This window comes from Heptranchias perlo, chromosome 32 (assembly GCF_035084215.1).
Source record: "Heptranchias perlo isolate sHepPer1 chromosome 32, sHepPer1.hap1, whole genome shotgun sequence".
In the NCBI taxonomy this organism is placed as follows: Eukaryota; Metazoa; Chordata; class Chondrichthyes; order Hexanchiformes; family Hexanchidae; genus Heptranchias; species Heptranchias perlo.
In genome coordinates, this window is record NC_090356.1 from 24,430,630 (window position 1) to 24,444,035 (window position 13,406).

The window sequence follows — 13,406 nt, forward strand, 5'->3', positions numbered from 1 at the left end:
TCAGAGGCAATGCCAAATCTAAACTAGAGGCAAGTTTAATTTATACTAGACGCCATCACCTGCACTGGCTTTCTACTTAATCTTTCAATCCCTGTTAAATTATGTTTTTTTTTCTGTGTTTTCTGGAATAAATTGAAAACACAGAATTGGGCTTTGTGTGTTCAGCGTTCTAAAGTGAATAATAAGACATTTGAAGGGATCTTTTGGCTTCCTTAAATCAGTCTGAATTATTATAGGTAATGGGGAGACAGTGATAGCAGTCGGTGAAAAATAAGGCATTTTTGTTGAGGGGAAGTTCATCTCCAAACTTGCTGAATTAGGCTTTTTATTTTTTTTTAAATGCAAGATGTAGATATTATAAATGTAAAATCCATGTTGTGCTGAATTTACAATTTAACCAGTTTACAGAGTATATTTACAGGAATGCAAGTTTGAGCCGTTTATTAATGCATAATTATCTTGGTATGTTATCTATCTTAATTCCACACATTGTAGGATTGCATCCTATTGTGAAGGGTGTTGAGAACGCACCTAAAAATATCCTCGTGAACTGCAGAAAGGCAGTGCAGCATGTGGTTGTTTCCTCCAGTGTCGTATAAATGTATGAAGAAAAAGTCTGCTCGTCGAACTATCCAGTTGATTCTCAATATAATCTAAGGCCTGGAAATCATAGTCAATTTGAGAAGCCAAACAAGGGGCATTGTTCTGGACAATTCAGTACAAGGCTTTTCTCCCTTTGTACCTGTTTATAGTACTCGGGGATCTCCCTTTCCCAACCAGTAAGAATTGACCGGGCCCTGGAATTTATATAGTGGCCAGGAGGGAATCCCTTTTGATACCATACTCCAGTCAACGGTAGTCATAGATGCATCCCTGACCAGATGGAGCATCTGCCTGCAGGGGAACTGGGCTCAGGGCAAGTCCTGGCCCAGCAATTGATTGTAACCAAGAGACTAGCTCTAGGATATTTCCAGGGTATAGCACAGAATAGTGCGCTTTGTTTGTAGCCAGACAGCATTACAGTGGTCCTCTGATTGTTTTAACAAGCTGAGGGTAGGGGAGCTCATTTTCACTGCCTTTGTGAGACTGCTAGTATGCTGATGTCTGGATCGCAAGATTATTCTCAGAGCTCAGCATTTACCAAACACCTATGTTACTTTGGTATGTTCCTATGGTGTGTAGAGGATTCAGAATGAAGAAAAAAGATGATTACCCACTTGTAGGGTCATCTTTATTCTGAAGTATGATGCATCATCCACACACCACAATCCCACCCGTCCATCCCCGTGGGTTCTGTAGATGTAATTTTAGGAACAGGTTAGGGTTAAGTGCTTACGTTTAGTTTAGCTTTAGGTCAGAACAAACTGACAAAATGGCATAACTCCTGTGGCTTTATACAATGTGGGTATAGGAGAGAGCCTACACCACCATCTATCAGCAGTGTCCAGGTGGTGCTTTAATGTACATGCTCAACAAAACTTGTCAAGCTAGGCAATAATTCCAAGAAATATAGAGGATGCATGTTAGTAGAAGAATGAGGGAGCCCTTACAAGGTAGGTAATCTCTCTTTCTCTGATATATAACATCCCAACCTAACTGCACTTCTAGACAAGGTAGGTACCCAAGGGCACTTTTGCCAATTCAGGCACCCTGTGACCACCATCAACACAACAAATCCTGAAAAGTGTAACACCACTGTGCCAGTATGTACAACTATACTAGTATATATCAACAGGCTCATTGTATCAGTGAATGCTCTTGCAAATGGTAAGAAAAATGTACAAAAGCTGAACCAATATTTAAATCATTAACATTTTAGGTAATTTTTTTTTTAAAAACGCAAACTAAATGGGGATTTCAGCTGCCTAAACTTGTTACACCTGTTCTTGCAGGGGACAGCTCCATCAGCAGTGTTGTGAAAAATGGACCGTGGTGTGTGAAGACACACAAGCGAAAATGGCGAGAATGGCAGCTGCAGCTGCATGGGGACTAGGTATGTGATTATCTTCAACTCTCGGAGGGGATAACGCACAGTTAGCATTGTCATCTTCGTTTTATTTTGCTCGTTTTACTGGTGTGTTCTGGGATTTTTTTTCTAATGAGTTATATGGAACCCAAATTTCTGTACTGAATGTAGATTGTGTGTGTGTGTGTGTGTGTGTGTGTGTGAGAGAAAATAAAGTAGCTCTTAAGCTCTAAATTGTAACTAAGCCTTTTTTAGTCCAAGTGAGAACTATAATACAATGATAGTACAGTTCATCAATCTGTTAAAGATGATCTTGCACTGTGCAAAGATACAGCTGCAGTAGTGCCTCTTTGATATGGCATTTCTCACTGACGAGCACCACGGATTTGATTGCTGAGCTAGCGAGGTACAGCCAGTGTGTTTTCTCATCTACATTTAATTATCTGTAGTTTTGCATGCTCAATGGAAGCTGATCTTTGTTTGCTGTGGTTTGCTTTCCTATTAAATGACAGCCTCTGCCAGATTATTACAGTTGTAAACAATTTTACAACACCAAGTTATAGTCCAGCAATTTTATTTTAAATTCACAAGCTTTCGGAGGCTACCTCCTTCCTCAGGTCACCACATCGTTCACCTGAGGAAGGAGGTAGCCTCCGAAAGCTTGCGAATTTAAAATAAAATTGCTGGACTATAACTTGGTGTTGTAAAATTGTTTACAATTGTCAACCCCAGTCCATCACCGGCATCGCCACATCAAGATTATTACAGCATAGACACAGGCCATTTGGCCCAACTGGCCTATGCCGGTGTTTATGCTTCACATGAGTCTCCTCCCACCCTACTTCATCCAACCCTATCAGTATAACCTTCTATTCCTTTCACCCTCATGTACTTATCTAGCTTCCCCTTAAATGCGTTTATGCTATTCGTCTCAACTACTCCATGTTGGTAGCAAGTTCCACATTCTAACTACTCTGGGTAAAGAAGTTCGATTGAGTATAAAACTAGAATCAAAAAGGACATTTATGATGTTGGAGTCCGATGCTGAAGTTGCTATGTAATGAAGTTCAAACATGATTGTGCATATTGTTTTTGACAAGATTCCATGTGTAGACCAAGGAGCAATTTGGGCTGAAAGTATTTGTTCTCTTCCCCCACACCCCTAAGTTCAGTATTGTTCCTTGAATTGTTTTCATAAAATGTGATTCTTTTAACCCTGAAATTGGACCAGTTCTGTTATGCACTGCAACCTATAATCAATATAGACTGCAGTTTGACAGAATAACCACATTCTTTAATAAAATGTGGCTTGTGGACAGTGCAATGCATTGCAGCACCTGCATGAGGCGCCACAGAGTAGCGGGAAGTGCACGGTTTGATTTCCTCCACCACTGTTGAGCTGCTGATCTCAGCTGCGGTGCTGTGGGAGGGGAGGAGGAGGAAAGTCACGCAACTCCTTAGCTCTTTCAAAGAGCCAGCACAGGAACGATGGGACGAACGGCTTCCCTTCTGTAATGTATCATTCTATGATTCTGTGACCTCCTAGCAGCTGGTTCACAGCAATATTTGTGAAGGTCTAGGATTAAGTTGCCCACCTGTTGCCTTAGCTGCTGTTGGTGGGTGGCCCAGAAAGATGAATGAGGATTGTGGGGGAAAAGGGAGGATTTTATACCCTGAAAAATAAATAATGTGTGCTCTGTATATTTTGACTACTCTACAGAGCTTTTTTTGAAAAAAAGATGATTGAAAACAAAAAGTAATGCACCTCGATTCAGTGGAGACCTTTTAATATTTTTGCTGATGCAGATTACAAACAGCCCCGCTTCAATATACAGAACTTTTCTTCAGTATGAAGTTATTAACAAATTTGTTTTAGCTACACAGTAAAAACACATCTTAGATTGGATATTTTTCACTTGCTAAGAGCAACCATTGATTACTGAGGAGAGACCATTAGCAGCCGTCAGGCTCCAGACCATAATATCATGCTGCTTGCCGAAATTACAGGAAAATATAATTCTTTGAGTTCTAAGCTTTTTTACTGTCGCCAGGGTGCAGAGTGACTATTAATCCACAGAAAATTGAGTAGTCAAGTTCATAATTTAAAAAGCCTTACTTTGACATTTCTAGCTTTTCTATATATTTTAGCCAACCCTAAACAAGTGGAAGATTGAAAACATTGACTTAATACTTGTATTTTTCTAGGTATCATAGATAACTAACCCTTCGTGTGCCAGGCTTACTCATCCAGGCACTGTTAATGAGTTTGCTCATTGACAAAATTCTTACCATGTTTCATGTAAAAACATGTCCAAGATTGACACGTCTGCATTTATGACGGAACCATGTCAATCTTTCGGTTGACTTTAAAACAGCCCTTTAAAGCTGTTTTCAGCCAATTAAAACCCCATTTTTAAAGTTTTGCTCCCACTTCCCAAATGGACAATGGGATCCAAGAGGAAAAACATCACAAGTAAATGATCTTACAACTAATTTTAGAGAAAAATAGATTAGGGAGGGATAATAAACAATACAAGTAGGATGGAGAGAGAATTGGAAAGAAGAAAGCAGGAGAAAAAAGTACAAGCTGTTTAGAGCCTGAAATTTCTCATTGATGACTGGACATCATTTTAAAAAAAGGAATTCCAGGTAGCGTTTAGTAAACTATAATTAGGGCATGTGATCTGTTATCGTTCGGATTCTTTCAGAAAACTGCATTTTTACTTCATCTGGGACTTCTTTTGCAAGATAGCAGTACTCAGCAAATCAAGGTAAGTGCTAGGTTCATGGGATTTGATGTGGGATAAGCCAAATCACTTGCCCTATCCATAATAGAAAATAATTGCCTGGACTCTTAAGTTTTGGGGGAGCAAGACAATTAAAACGAAGTCAGTTTGGCTTAATCAAACAAAGTTAGTACACACAGTAACTGGGATTTTAAGCCATAAAGCTTCATCAGATAGCAGTTTAGCAACCATGTGTGCATGTGTGATTTCACACGCAGTGCTGATTGTGCATGTTTACTGAAAGGTCACTGGGACAGTATGGAGGAATACGCCTGCATGATTCCAAGAGACACTCATGATGGTGCTTTTTACAGAGCAGTGCTGGCTTTACATCAGGACCTCTTCTCCTTAGCCCAGCAGGTACGTGTCATTTTAATGGAACAATTTGTCCAGCTGATCAGAGCGGAGGTTATCAGGAGCACAGCAGTTATTAGAATAACATTCATTTTTTAACCTACAAATGTTTTGAGATACTATTGTATGAAATCAGTTAGAGAGGGATAAAAGGATTGCATATGGCAGGACAATTACTTTATTAAATACTGTGCAAAGTTGAAAATTAGAAATTTGTGTTATTGCTAGGGATTTCCTTGAAGGTGCTTTCATTAACAATAGATCTGACTATAAATATTGAACAATAGATCTGACTATAAATATCAAACAGATTTTTGCAGGCAGCAGTCTTGCCTCTGGGTCAGAAAGTTGTGAGTTGAAACTGCACACCAGGAGTTCACATAATCCAGACTGGCAGTGCTGTGCCATATTGAAGAAGTGCTGCATTGTCGGAGGTGCTGTCCTTCCAATGATGCATTAAACCTACGTCCTGTCTGCCTGATCCAATGGACGTTAGTAATCCTGTGGCACATTAGAAAAAGAGCAAGGGAGTTATCCAACAAAAGCCCAGATTATCTGGTCATTCATCCATTGCTGTTTGTGGGATGTTACTGGTGCAGAATGGCTGCCACGTTTTCCTACATAATGGTCATTACACTCCAAAAGTAATTAATTGTGTGAAATACTTTAAAATATTTCAGTGCGATAAAAGTGTTATGTAAATTCAATTATTATGAATACATGCGTGTAGTAAGTGTCAATGTTGGTAAGGAGGCTGTTCAGTATATGCATTGCATTTCTGATCGCTGTTTAATTAGCAACAATATACCAATGATGGACAATATGTCCTGTATGGAGTGGTACAATAGATTGCAAATATCAGAATGTTTATATTTCATTATACCTTGGGCCAGTATCAGTGTTGAAATGTATTTTGATTACCAGAATTAACACATTACTTTGAACACCTGGTCTCCTTTTATATCAAAACTTGGCTGCACAGCCCACCCTCAATCCCATAGTGCACACTTGAACGTATCTTAGCTGTCTTATTTTCAATTTACTTAAACTGATATCACCAAAAAAATAGAATATCTTGATGTTTATCCCATTGCTGTTTGTGGGACTTTGCTGTGCGCAGATTGGCTGCTGCATTTCCCTACATTACAACAGTAATTTCACAATTGGCTGTGAAGCGCTTTGGGACATCCTAAGGCCTTGAAAGGTGCTATATAAATGCAAGTTCTTTCCAATGGGGAAAGTAAGGGGGTTTTACACATGCACACACACCAATCAAAACCCAAAAAATAATTACAGGGAGTATGCTACAGAAACAATCAGAATTACATATCAGGTGAATCATTAAGATGCTGAAGAATGCCAAAGTAGGAAAACTCAGAACTAGATGTCACAAAATCAAAGATTTCTATAGATTTAAAATTTATATATATGTGTGTGAGTTGCTCGTTCCATATGTTCATTCAGAAACATTGTGGAGGCACAAAAATAGCACAAATCTATTTGCAGCCTCTGCAAATTACTCAAACACGCTTATATTGATGCTAAATCATTGAAAAAAAAGGCCCTTCTACACCGTTTTTTTGTGTGTGGACTTTTGTTCTGATATTTGGGCTGCCTTTGTAATGATTGCTGGAATGTTCATTATCAACGCTGTTCATGGGGAAACATTTGCATGCACAGCACATCCATCAGCATCTCACCTTTCAGGTAGGAACCCTTCATCACAGCTGATGAACAGCAGTTCATTTTAAAATCAGTGGGTTATCAGCAGCATTAAAATACCACTGATCAAAGAATCTTGGCATAAGTTTCCACTGAAAGAATAAACTATCATTTTTTCCAAATGTTGACGAGCCTGATTTGTATTTCCAGCATTCAAGCTTTCCTTTTTATCTCAAAGATGAGGATATAATTATATGAATTCAAACAAAATCAATCTTTTTTTTAATGGTTTCAATCCCCCTGCATCTACTGGAAGTGGGCAGATTTATGTTCTGGGCACTTTATTCATCTGTCTGTGAGCATTAACTTTTCACCCCAGTAACTTTACTAAAACAAATTTTGAAATGTGATTAGATTTTGATCAAAGGCACCGGGGGTAGTAAAGGAGTTTGCGATTATGGTTCCTAAACTCCTTAATTGTGCGCACACATGGAAGGTTGTGTCTCAAGCTGGGAACGGATCTCCAAACCAACCATTTGAGGTTTGAAAATGATGTCACTGGGACATAACATGCTTACTGCCAGCTGGTTTTTGGCTCATAGTGAGGCCTGATTGCTCTGACCCACTTCCTGTCCTCGACTCTAGTTGCAATGACCCCTGGCCTCAATAATAAATCATTCACATCTTTTGACAATTCAATGTATAAAGCCCGTAACTTTAAAAAAAAAATTATCTCCAGCCCAATTTTATTATTGTTCGTTACCTGTACCTCCCTTTTATCTTGGGTACTCCTTGGATCTTGCTGCATCCACTTCACTGCTGCTTCTTAATGTAGTTCAGATGTTGACTTGGCTTCCTTCCCTCCCTCTGCCTTGCTGAGCACTGTAACATACTTGTTTCAAAGTTTATTTTATATATTTCTTTCTGATGTTTCAACTAAAACTGTTCTCCTCTCTCTTTGTTGCCCATTGAGCAGTGACAGTGTTTGTTATTCAAATGGAAGCCAGTTATAGTGTCAAAAAACAGTTGAAGGACTCCTGTGAAGTGTAACCAATGCAGATGTTCGGCCAAAGCCCAACTTTGATCAGCCTACAATCCAATCCCTTTAGGCATTTAGCAAGACACCGAAGGGAAGGGCTTTTCCCTTCTGACATATGTCTTTCAAGGTGACCGTGTGTAACCTGAAAAACCCCCTACAGTAGCTGTCAGTTTAAATTAGCAGATTCATATGTACTAAATGATCCGCATGTGTAAGTTTTTCACATACTGTTATCCACAATGTACGTCTATCTTGTACAAAGTTCCATATATAAGTGGATATTATACAAATTAAGATTCAACTATTCAGTTTTCTATGTGAATTAAAGTTGACTTACCCTACAGAATAAATATGCTTTTTAAAACCATGATAATCACAAGAAAGTTATAATCACTTAATCTTATTTGGTTTTCAAAATAAACCTCAATTGTGTGTAGTTGTTTAAATTTGCTGCTCTCTGCTAAAGCAGAATTGCGATTTATAATATGTACGTGTCGTCATTATGACTACCCATCAATACTAGCAAAGAGGACTATTTGAGTTTTAATGAACAAACACGGGAATCACAGTGAAAGTTGGCAAGTCTACTGTGGGCGTATAAAAAAATCATTGTGACATTTTACCTATTGGGTAAACTGCCCCAAACACTCACTACCTTGCGCCTTACTATAAAAGGAAACTACAATCAGATCTCTATGATGATGTAGAGCAGCCCAGGACAATTTCCCGACATCCATAGCTGAAAATGGATACTCGGTGGAATTGTGCCCCACAGTACAGATTTACTCGGGCTTCCATCAGCTTAGGTTAACTTCTGTGTTTGGCTTCCTCTGAAGTTAAATTTCTATTCTCTGGTCACAAAGTGTCTAGCTGTTGCAAAGGAGACATAAGAATTCCATCTGGAGTCATATTTTTCTCTTGTTAGCCACAAAAGCATCACTTGAGGAGCAAATGGAGATGCCATTTTTAGCCGGACTCCACAGTTTGTGATTCAGAGTGCTATAAGGGGGAAGGGGGGCGGTGGGGGAGATTTGGAAGGAAAATACATTAACAATAACTCTAGTAGGTAGCCTTTTAAATTAGTTCACAAGAATAGAAGCAGCAATATGTTGTTCAGATAGTTTAATAAAACATTCTAATATTTTTTCCTCTTCCATTGTAGTGCATTGACAAGGCCAGAGACCTGCTGGATACAGAGTTGACTGCTATGGCTGGGGAGAGTTACAGCCGTGCCTATGGGGTGAGTCTAATAAAGATTGAACTTCATGATCCTATGTGAAGTGTACAAGACGTTTTGTTCTTAACTTGCATCTTCTATTCATTAATGATATAAACCTTTCGCTCTCAATAGTCACAAGGAATAAATTATGCAGCTTGGCCCATCAACTAGCCAAGTCACATCATTCTATGTAACCAGCTTGTAACTGAACTCAGTGCATGCAACAATCCCCAATGACTAACATGTTACCATCTGCTCAGAAATGGTTTAAAATACTGTCCAAAATGATGCCTTTGGAATCCATGGAAGAAATTTGTAATATAAACTGTCAATAATGATGCTGTTTACAGTAATTAGCTTGGAATTAGCACTACTCAATGATGCACTGTAAATACTTTTTACTGGCTTGTTTGTGATTTATTGAATAGTTCATATTTTTTGCATTAGGTCTTGAATAGTGGTTGTGTGATTAATGAATTGTTAAAATTGGAAAATATAAATATAACAGCTGTTATATTTATGTGAATATGGCAGACACAGAGTCATAATTAAAAACACACAACAGAATAATTAATTGTTGGTCTTTGCCAGTATCAAGTCTCTGCTGGAGATTTCTCTTGACTGATTTGTGTCCATATGGCTTTTATAGGCTAAGTTAATGCATCATATTGGTCTTGACAAATAAAAGCCAGCAACTAGTCATTCTGTGCTATTTGGTATTTATTGTATTGCAGCACATAAATCAGGATATGTGGTACCTTGGACAGCTCCTCAGCAGAGTTGGAAAAATCTGATTTATAAACCGTTGAAACTAAGTTGAAGAGCTGGTTAAGATGCATAAAGCAGTCAATGCCGTTCATTCCCGGCATCTGATTTAGTTATTTGGGCTTTCCTTTTCTTTAAAAGGCATCTTCACACCACCATACTTGTAATTATAAATCGGGTGGAAGTTCAATTCAGAGGCTTCATTACTCAGGCAAAAGGGTATATATTACATTTTTTAAATTAAGGAACCTAGATGAATAATGTAATGCTAAGTAACAGGTGAAAACTTGTGGGAAAACTTTAAGTTTTGCTGCCTATTGGTTGAAATTTCTGTTTGACCCAGTTGTTACATCTATTGGAAATCAAAAACTGAATTATCTTTGATCTTTATCTATCAAGTATATTATAAGGCATAGATTTTTGTGGATTAGTGAGCTTGATTTTTTTAAAAAATAGGCTCTTGTAGAACACTGACTTTAAAAGTGCTCAAAGATACATAGAAGTAGGAGGGTTTTCATTGAATTGATGGTGCCTTCTAGTTATAGTTTTACCTGTGTCCAAATGAGTTGCTGTTGGATATCGTAGTTTGTTTAATTTTCATTTATTTAATGTTCATTTTGAATTTTACCCAAGAACTTCCCTTGCTGTGTTGGAAAGCTGAGATATTAAAAAAAATCAAATAGGTATTGGTGTTTGCAGCGCTGTATCTAAAGAAATGTATTAAAGGAAAAAAGTTGCCAGTAATATGGAGTAGTTTGAACCAGTGCCAGTGTTATCCTTAATGTGGTTAACCCTACATTTGGGTAACTCTTTAAATTGTATCAACAAGTCACATTCAATTTGCACACTCTGTCTCACCTGTGAGAATCAATTAGGTGAGTGCAGAGTTTTGCAATTGATACAAAAGGATGAAAAGCAAAATACTGCAGATGCTGGAAATCTGAAATAAAAATAAAAAATGCTGGAAATACTCAGCAAGTCAGGCAGCATCTGTGGAGAAAGAAACAGTTGACGTTTCAGGTCAATGACCTTCCGTCAGAACTGGAAGAAGTGAAAGATTTAACGGTTTTTAAGGAAGTACGGAGCCAGGCAAAGGGGGGAGGAAGGGAAGGGAAGGAAAGAACAAAAGGGAAGATCTGAGATAGGGTGGAGGGCAGGAGTGATTAAATGATAAAAGGGATGATGATGCAAGGTGAGGAGAGTGGCAATGGGACAAGAAACAAAAGATGGGTCTAGTGGAACTGTAAATGGCAACTGCAGAACCATTAGCAGCACCTACTGACTGAAAAAATAGGAGCAGTGGTTATGATCTGAAGTTATTGAAATCAATGTTGAGTCCGGAAGTACAAAATGATGATTTGTATATTTCTTGGTAAAAGTAGACTAGAGCTGCCTTATTGCCATAAAACAAAATTAAAGCGAAACAACTTTATACCAACAACTACTTTGGATCTTGCAGGTTAGCCCCAGACATGATTGTAGGGGAGTGTATTTTTTCTGAACAACAGCTCATACAACTATCGTCAGAATTAGATTCAGGACAGAGGAAGGGTGTTGCATGTTTCTTCTTTTCTACAAGTACTAATTGCAATGGTTACAGAATTTTCTGTCCATGGTAGATTTGAGTGCTGCATAAAATTGGACAACATTCTGTACTAGTCTCACCCTCTCACCTCTGAGAGATCCTGCTGCAGCAATGTAACAATAATTTGCATTTATATAGCGCCTTTAACATAGAAAAACATCCCACAGTGCTTCACTAAGGCGTAATCAAAAAAAAAATTGATGTGAAGCCAAAGGAGTAGATATTAGGAGGGGTAAACGAAAGCTTGGTCAAAGAAATGGGTTTTAAGTGGATCTTAAAGGAAGAGCGGGAGGTAGAGAGGAAGAGGGGCTTAGGGGAGGATTACAGAGTGTGGGTCTAGGCGGCTGAAGGCACGGCCACCAATGGTGGGGCGAAGGGAGGGAGCAATGCACAAGAGGCCAGAGTCATAGGAACGGAGAGTTTGGGGAAGGGGTTTTTAGGGCTGAAGGAGGTTGCAAAGATAGGGAGGGGCTAGGCAATGAAGTGATTTAAGCACAAGAATAAGAATTTTAAATTTGATGCATTAGGGAACCAAGAGCCATGTAAGTCAGCGAGGGCTTGGTGTGGGATCCGATAGAGCAGCAGAGCTTTAGATGAGCTGAAGTTTACGGAAGGTGGTGGGTGAGAAGCCAGATAGGAGACAATTGGAATTGTCAAGCCTGCAGGTCACAAAATCATGGATGAGGGTTTCAGTAGCAGTGGCTGAGGTAGGGGAAGAGGCGGGTGATGATGCAGGGGTTTCTTGTAAGGTCCTTGCGATGGAGAGGATATGAGGTTGAAAGCTTAGCTCGGGGTTGAATAGGACATTGAGGTTGCGAACTGTCTGATTCAGCCTGAGTGGCCAGGGAGGGAAATGGAATTGGTGGCAAGGGCTGGGAGCTTATAGCGGTTCTGGATTATCAATTATCAATGACTGATCATAACATTGCATAGAATATCTAATTACAGAACCAGGGGGGAAAAAAAAGATTTTTAGCAGCGTACAATCAGTGACAACTCAATTCCAATAGTGGTGCCACCTCAATTCAAAGAGCTGATTACTGTGGGTTTCCTCATGTTAAATGCTAAGCTTCCAATTAATAAACTGCGACTAATTGAAGGATTAAATTCTGGAGGAGGAGGGGCTGTGGTGCAGACCCAGCCTCCTGAGTCATTCACAGAATCTGCGGAAAGCTCCTTGGGACGTTTTACTATGTTAAAGGTGCTATATAAATGCAAGTTGTTGTTGTTGTTTTTGAAAGCCTATAGCTGCACCAAGACTTCAGTGCCATCAGAGGTCAGCATTTCTCAGATGAGATCTAGATAGAGGAGCCAGCTGCAACTTTGTCCTTCACCAGGGGTTCCATTAGCCTATTAGTATTCAATCCCCAAAATAATTGGTGGCTATAAATATAGACGGTTGCCATTATAAAACTATTCCCAAACATTGCAGTAAGGCTGTCTCACTAGGGTATTTAATGTGTAATGGATAATGCTAAAATATATATCCATCCACATCCTAGTTCAGAAGAGTTATTGACCTTTTGAGTGAATTATATTCCTTTTTTTCCCCTTTTTTAAACTGTTGAAACTTGAAAGCTTATTCCAAAAACAATGCATCTGTTCCTATTGGTATAGGACTGTTATCGTGGGATGTGGCAGGGGTGGGGGGAGGGGGGTGCCGCAGCGTAGGAGACTCTGGCAGGATTACTGTAGGACTGGTGGTCCAAGGCACATAACCCAGAATGACTTGCTTCCGCTTTAATATACAAATCTACATTTTCTGGCTCTTTCTAAGTGATTACTCGGTTTATAGACTGGAGAGGTAATCTCAGTGGGTACAGGCTCAGTCCCTTCATTTTCTTTGTGGCAATTTTCTCCCTCTTGTTCTGAAGGCTGGGGTAAGATTTTAAGGCTGCCAACAGCTCTCAACACTTTTCTCCAATGGTCGTTCTTTTTTGTGAGCCTGGACAGTGAATGTTGAGAGTCTATTTAACTGTCGGGGCAGGTATTGCAGCTGAGCCCGATCCTTATCTATCTCTCTCTCTATC

The 13,406-nt window shown here is 39.2% G+C and overlaps 1 protein-coding gene across 4 annotated transcripts in view; it reads left to right on the forward strand.

Moving 5' to 3' along the window:
- The window catches only part of mtor (mechanistic target of rapamycin kinase), a 265,629-nt gene that overhangs the window by 182,040 nt on the left and 70,183 nt on the right, over positions 1 to 13,406 (forward strand). For all 4 annotated transcript variants that reach the window (XM_067970643.1, XM_067970645.1, XM_067970644.1 and 1 more), the window contains 3 exons: positions 1,893 to 1,993; positions 4,997 to 5,112; positions 8,970 to 9,047. In XM_067970643.1, coding sequence (XP_067826744.1) covers positions 1,893 to 1,993; positions 4,997 to 5,112; positions 8,970 to 9,047 — 295 coding nt within the window. The remainder of the gene's footprint in view (positions 1 to 1,892; positions 1,994 to 4,996; positions 5,113 to 8,969; positions 9,048 to 13,406) is intronic.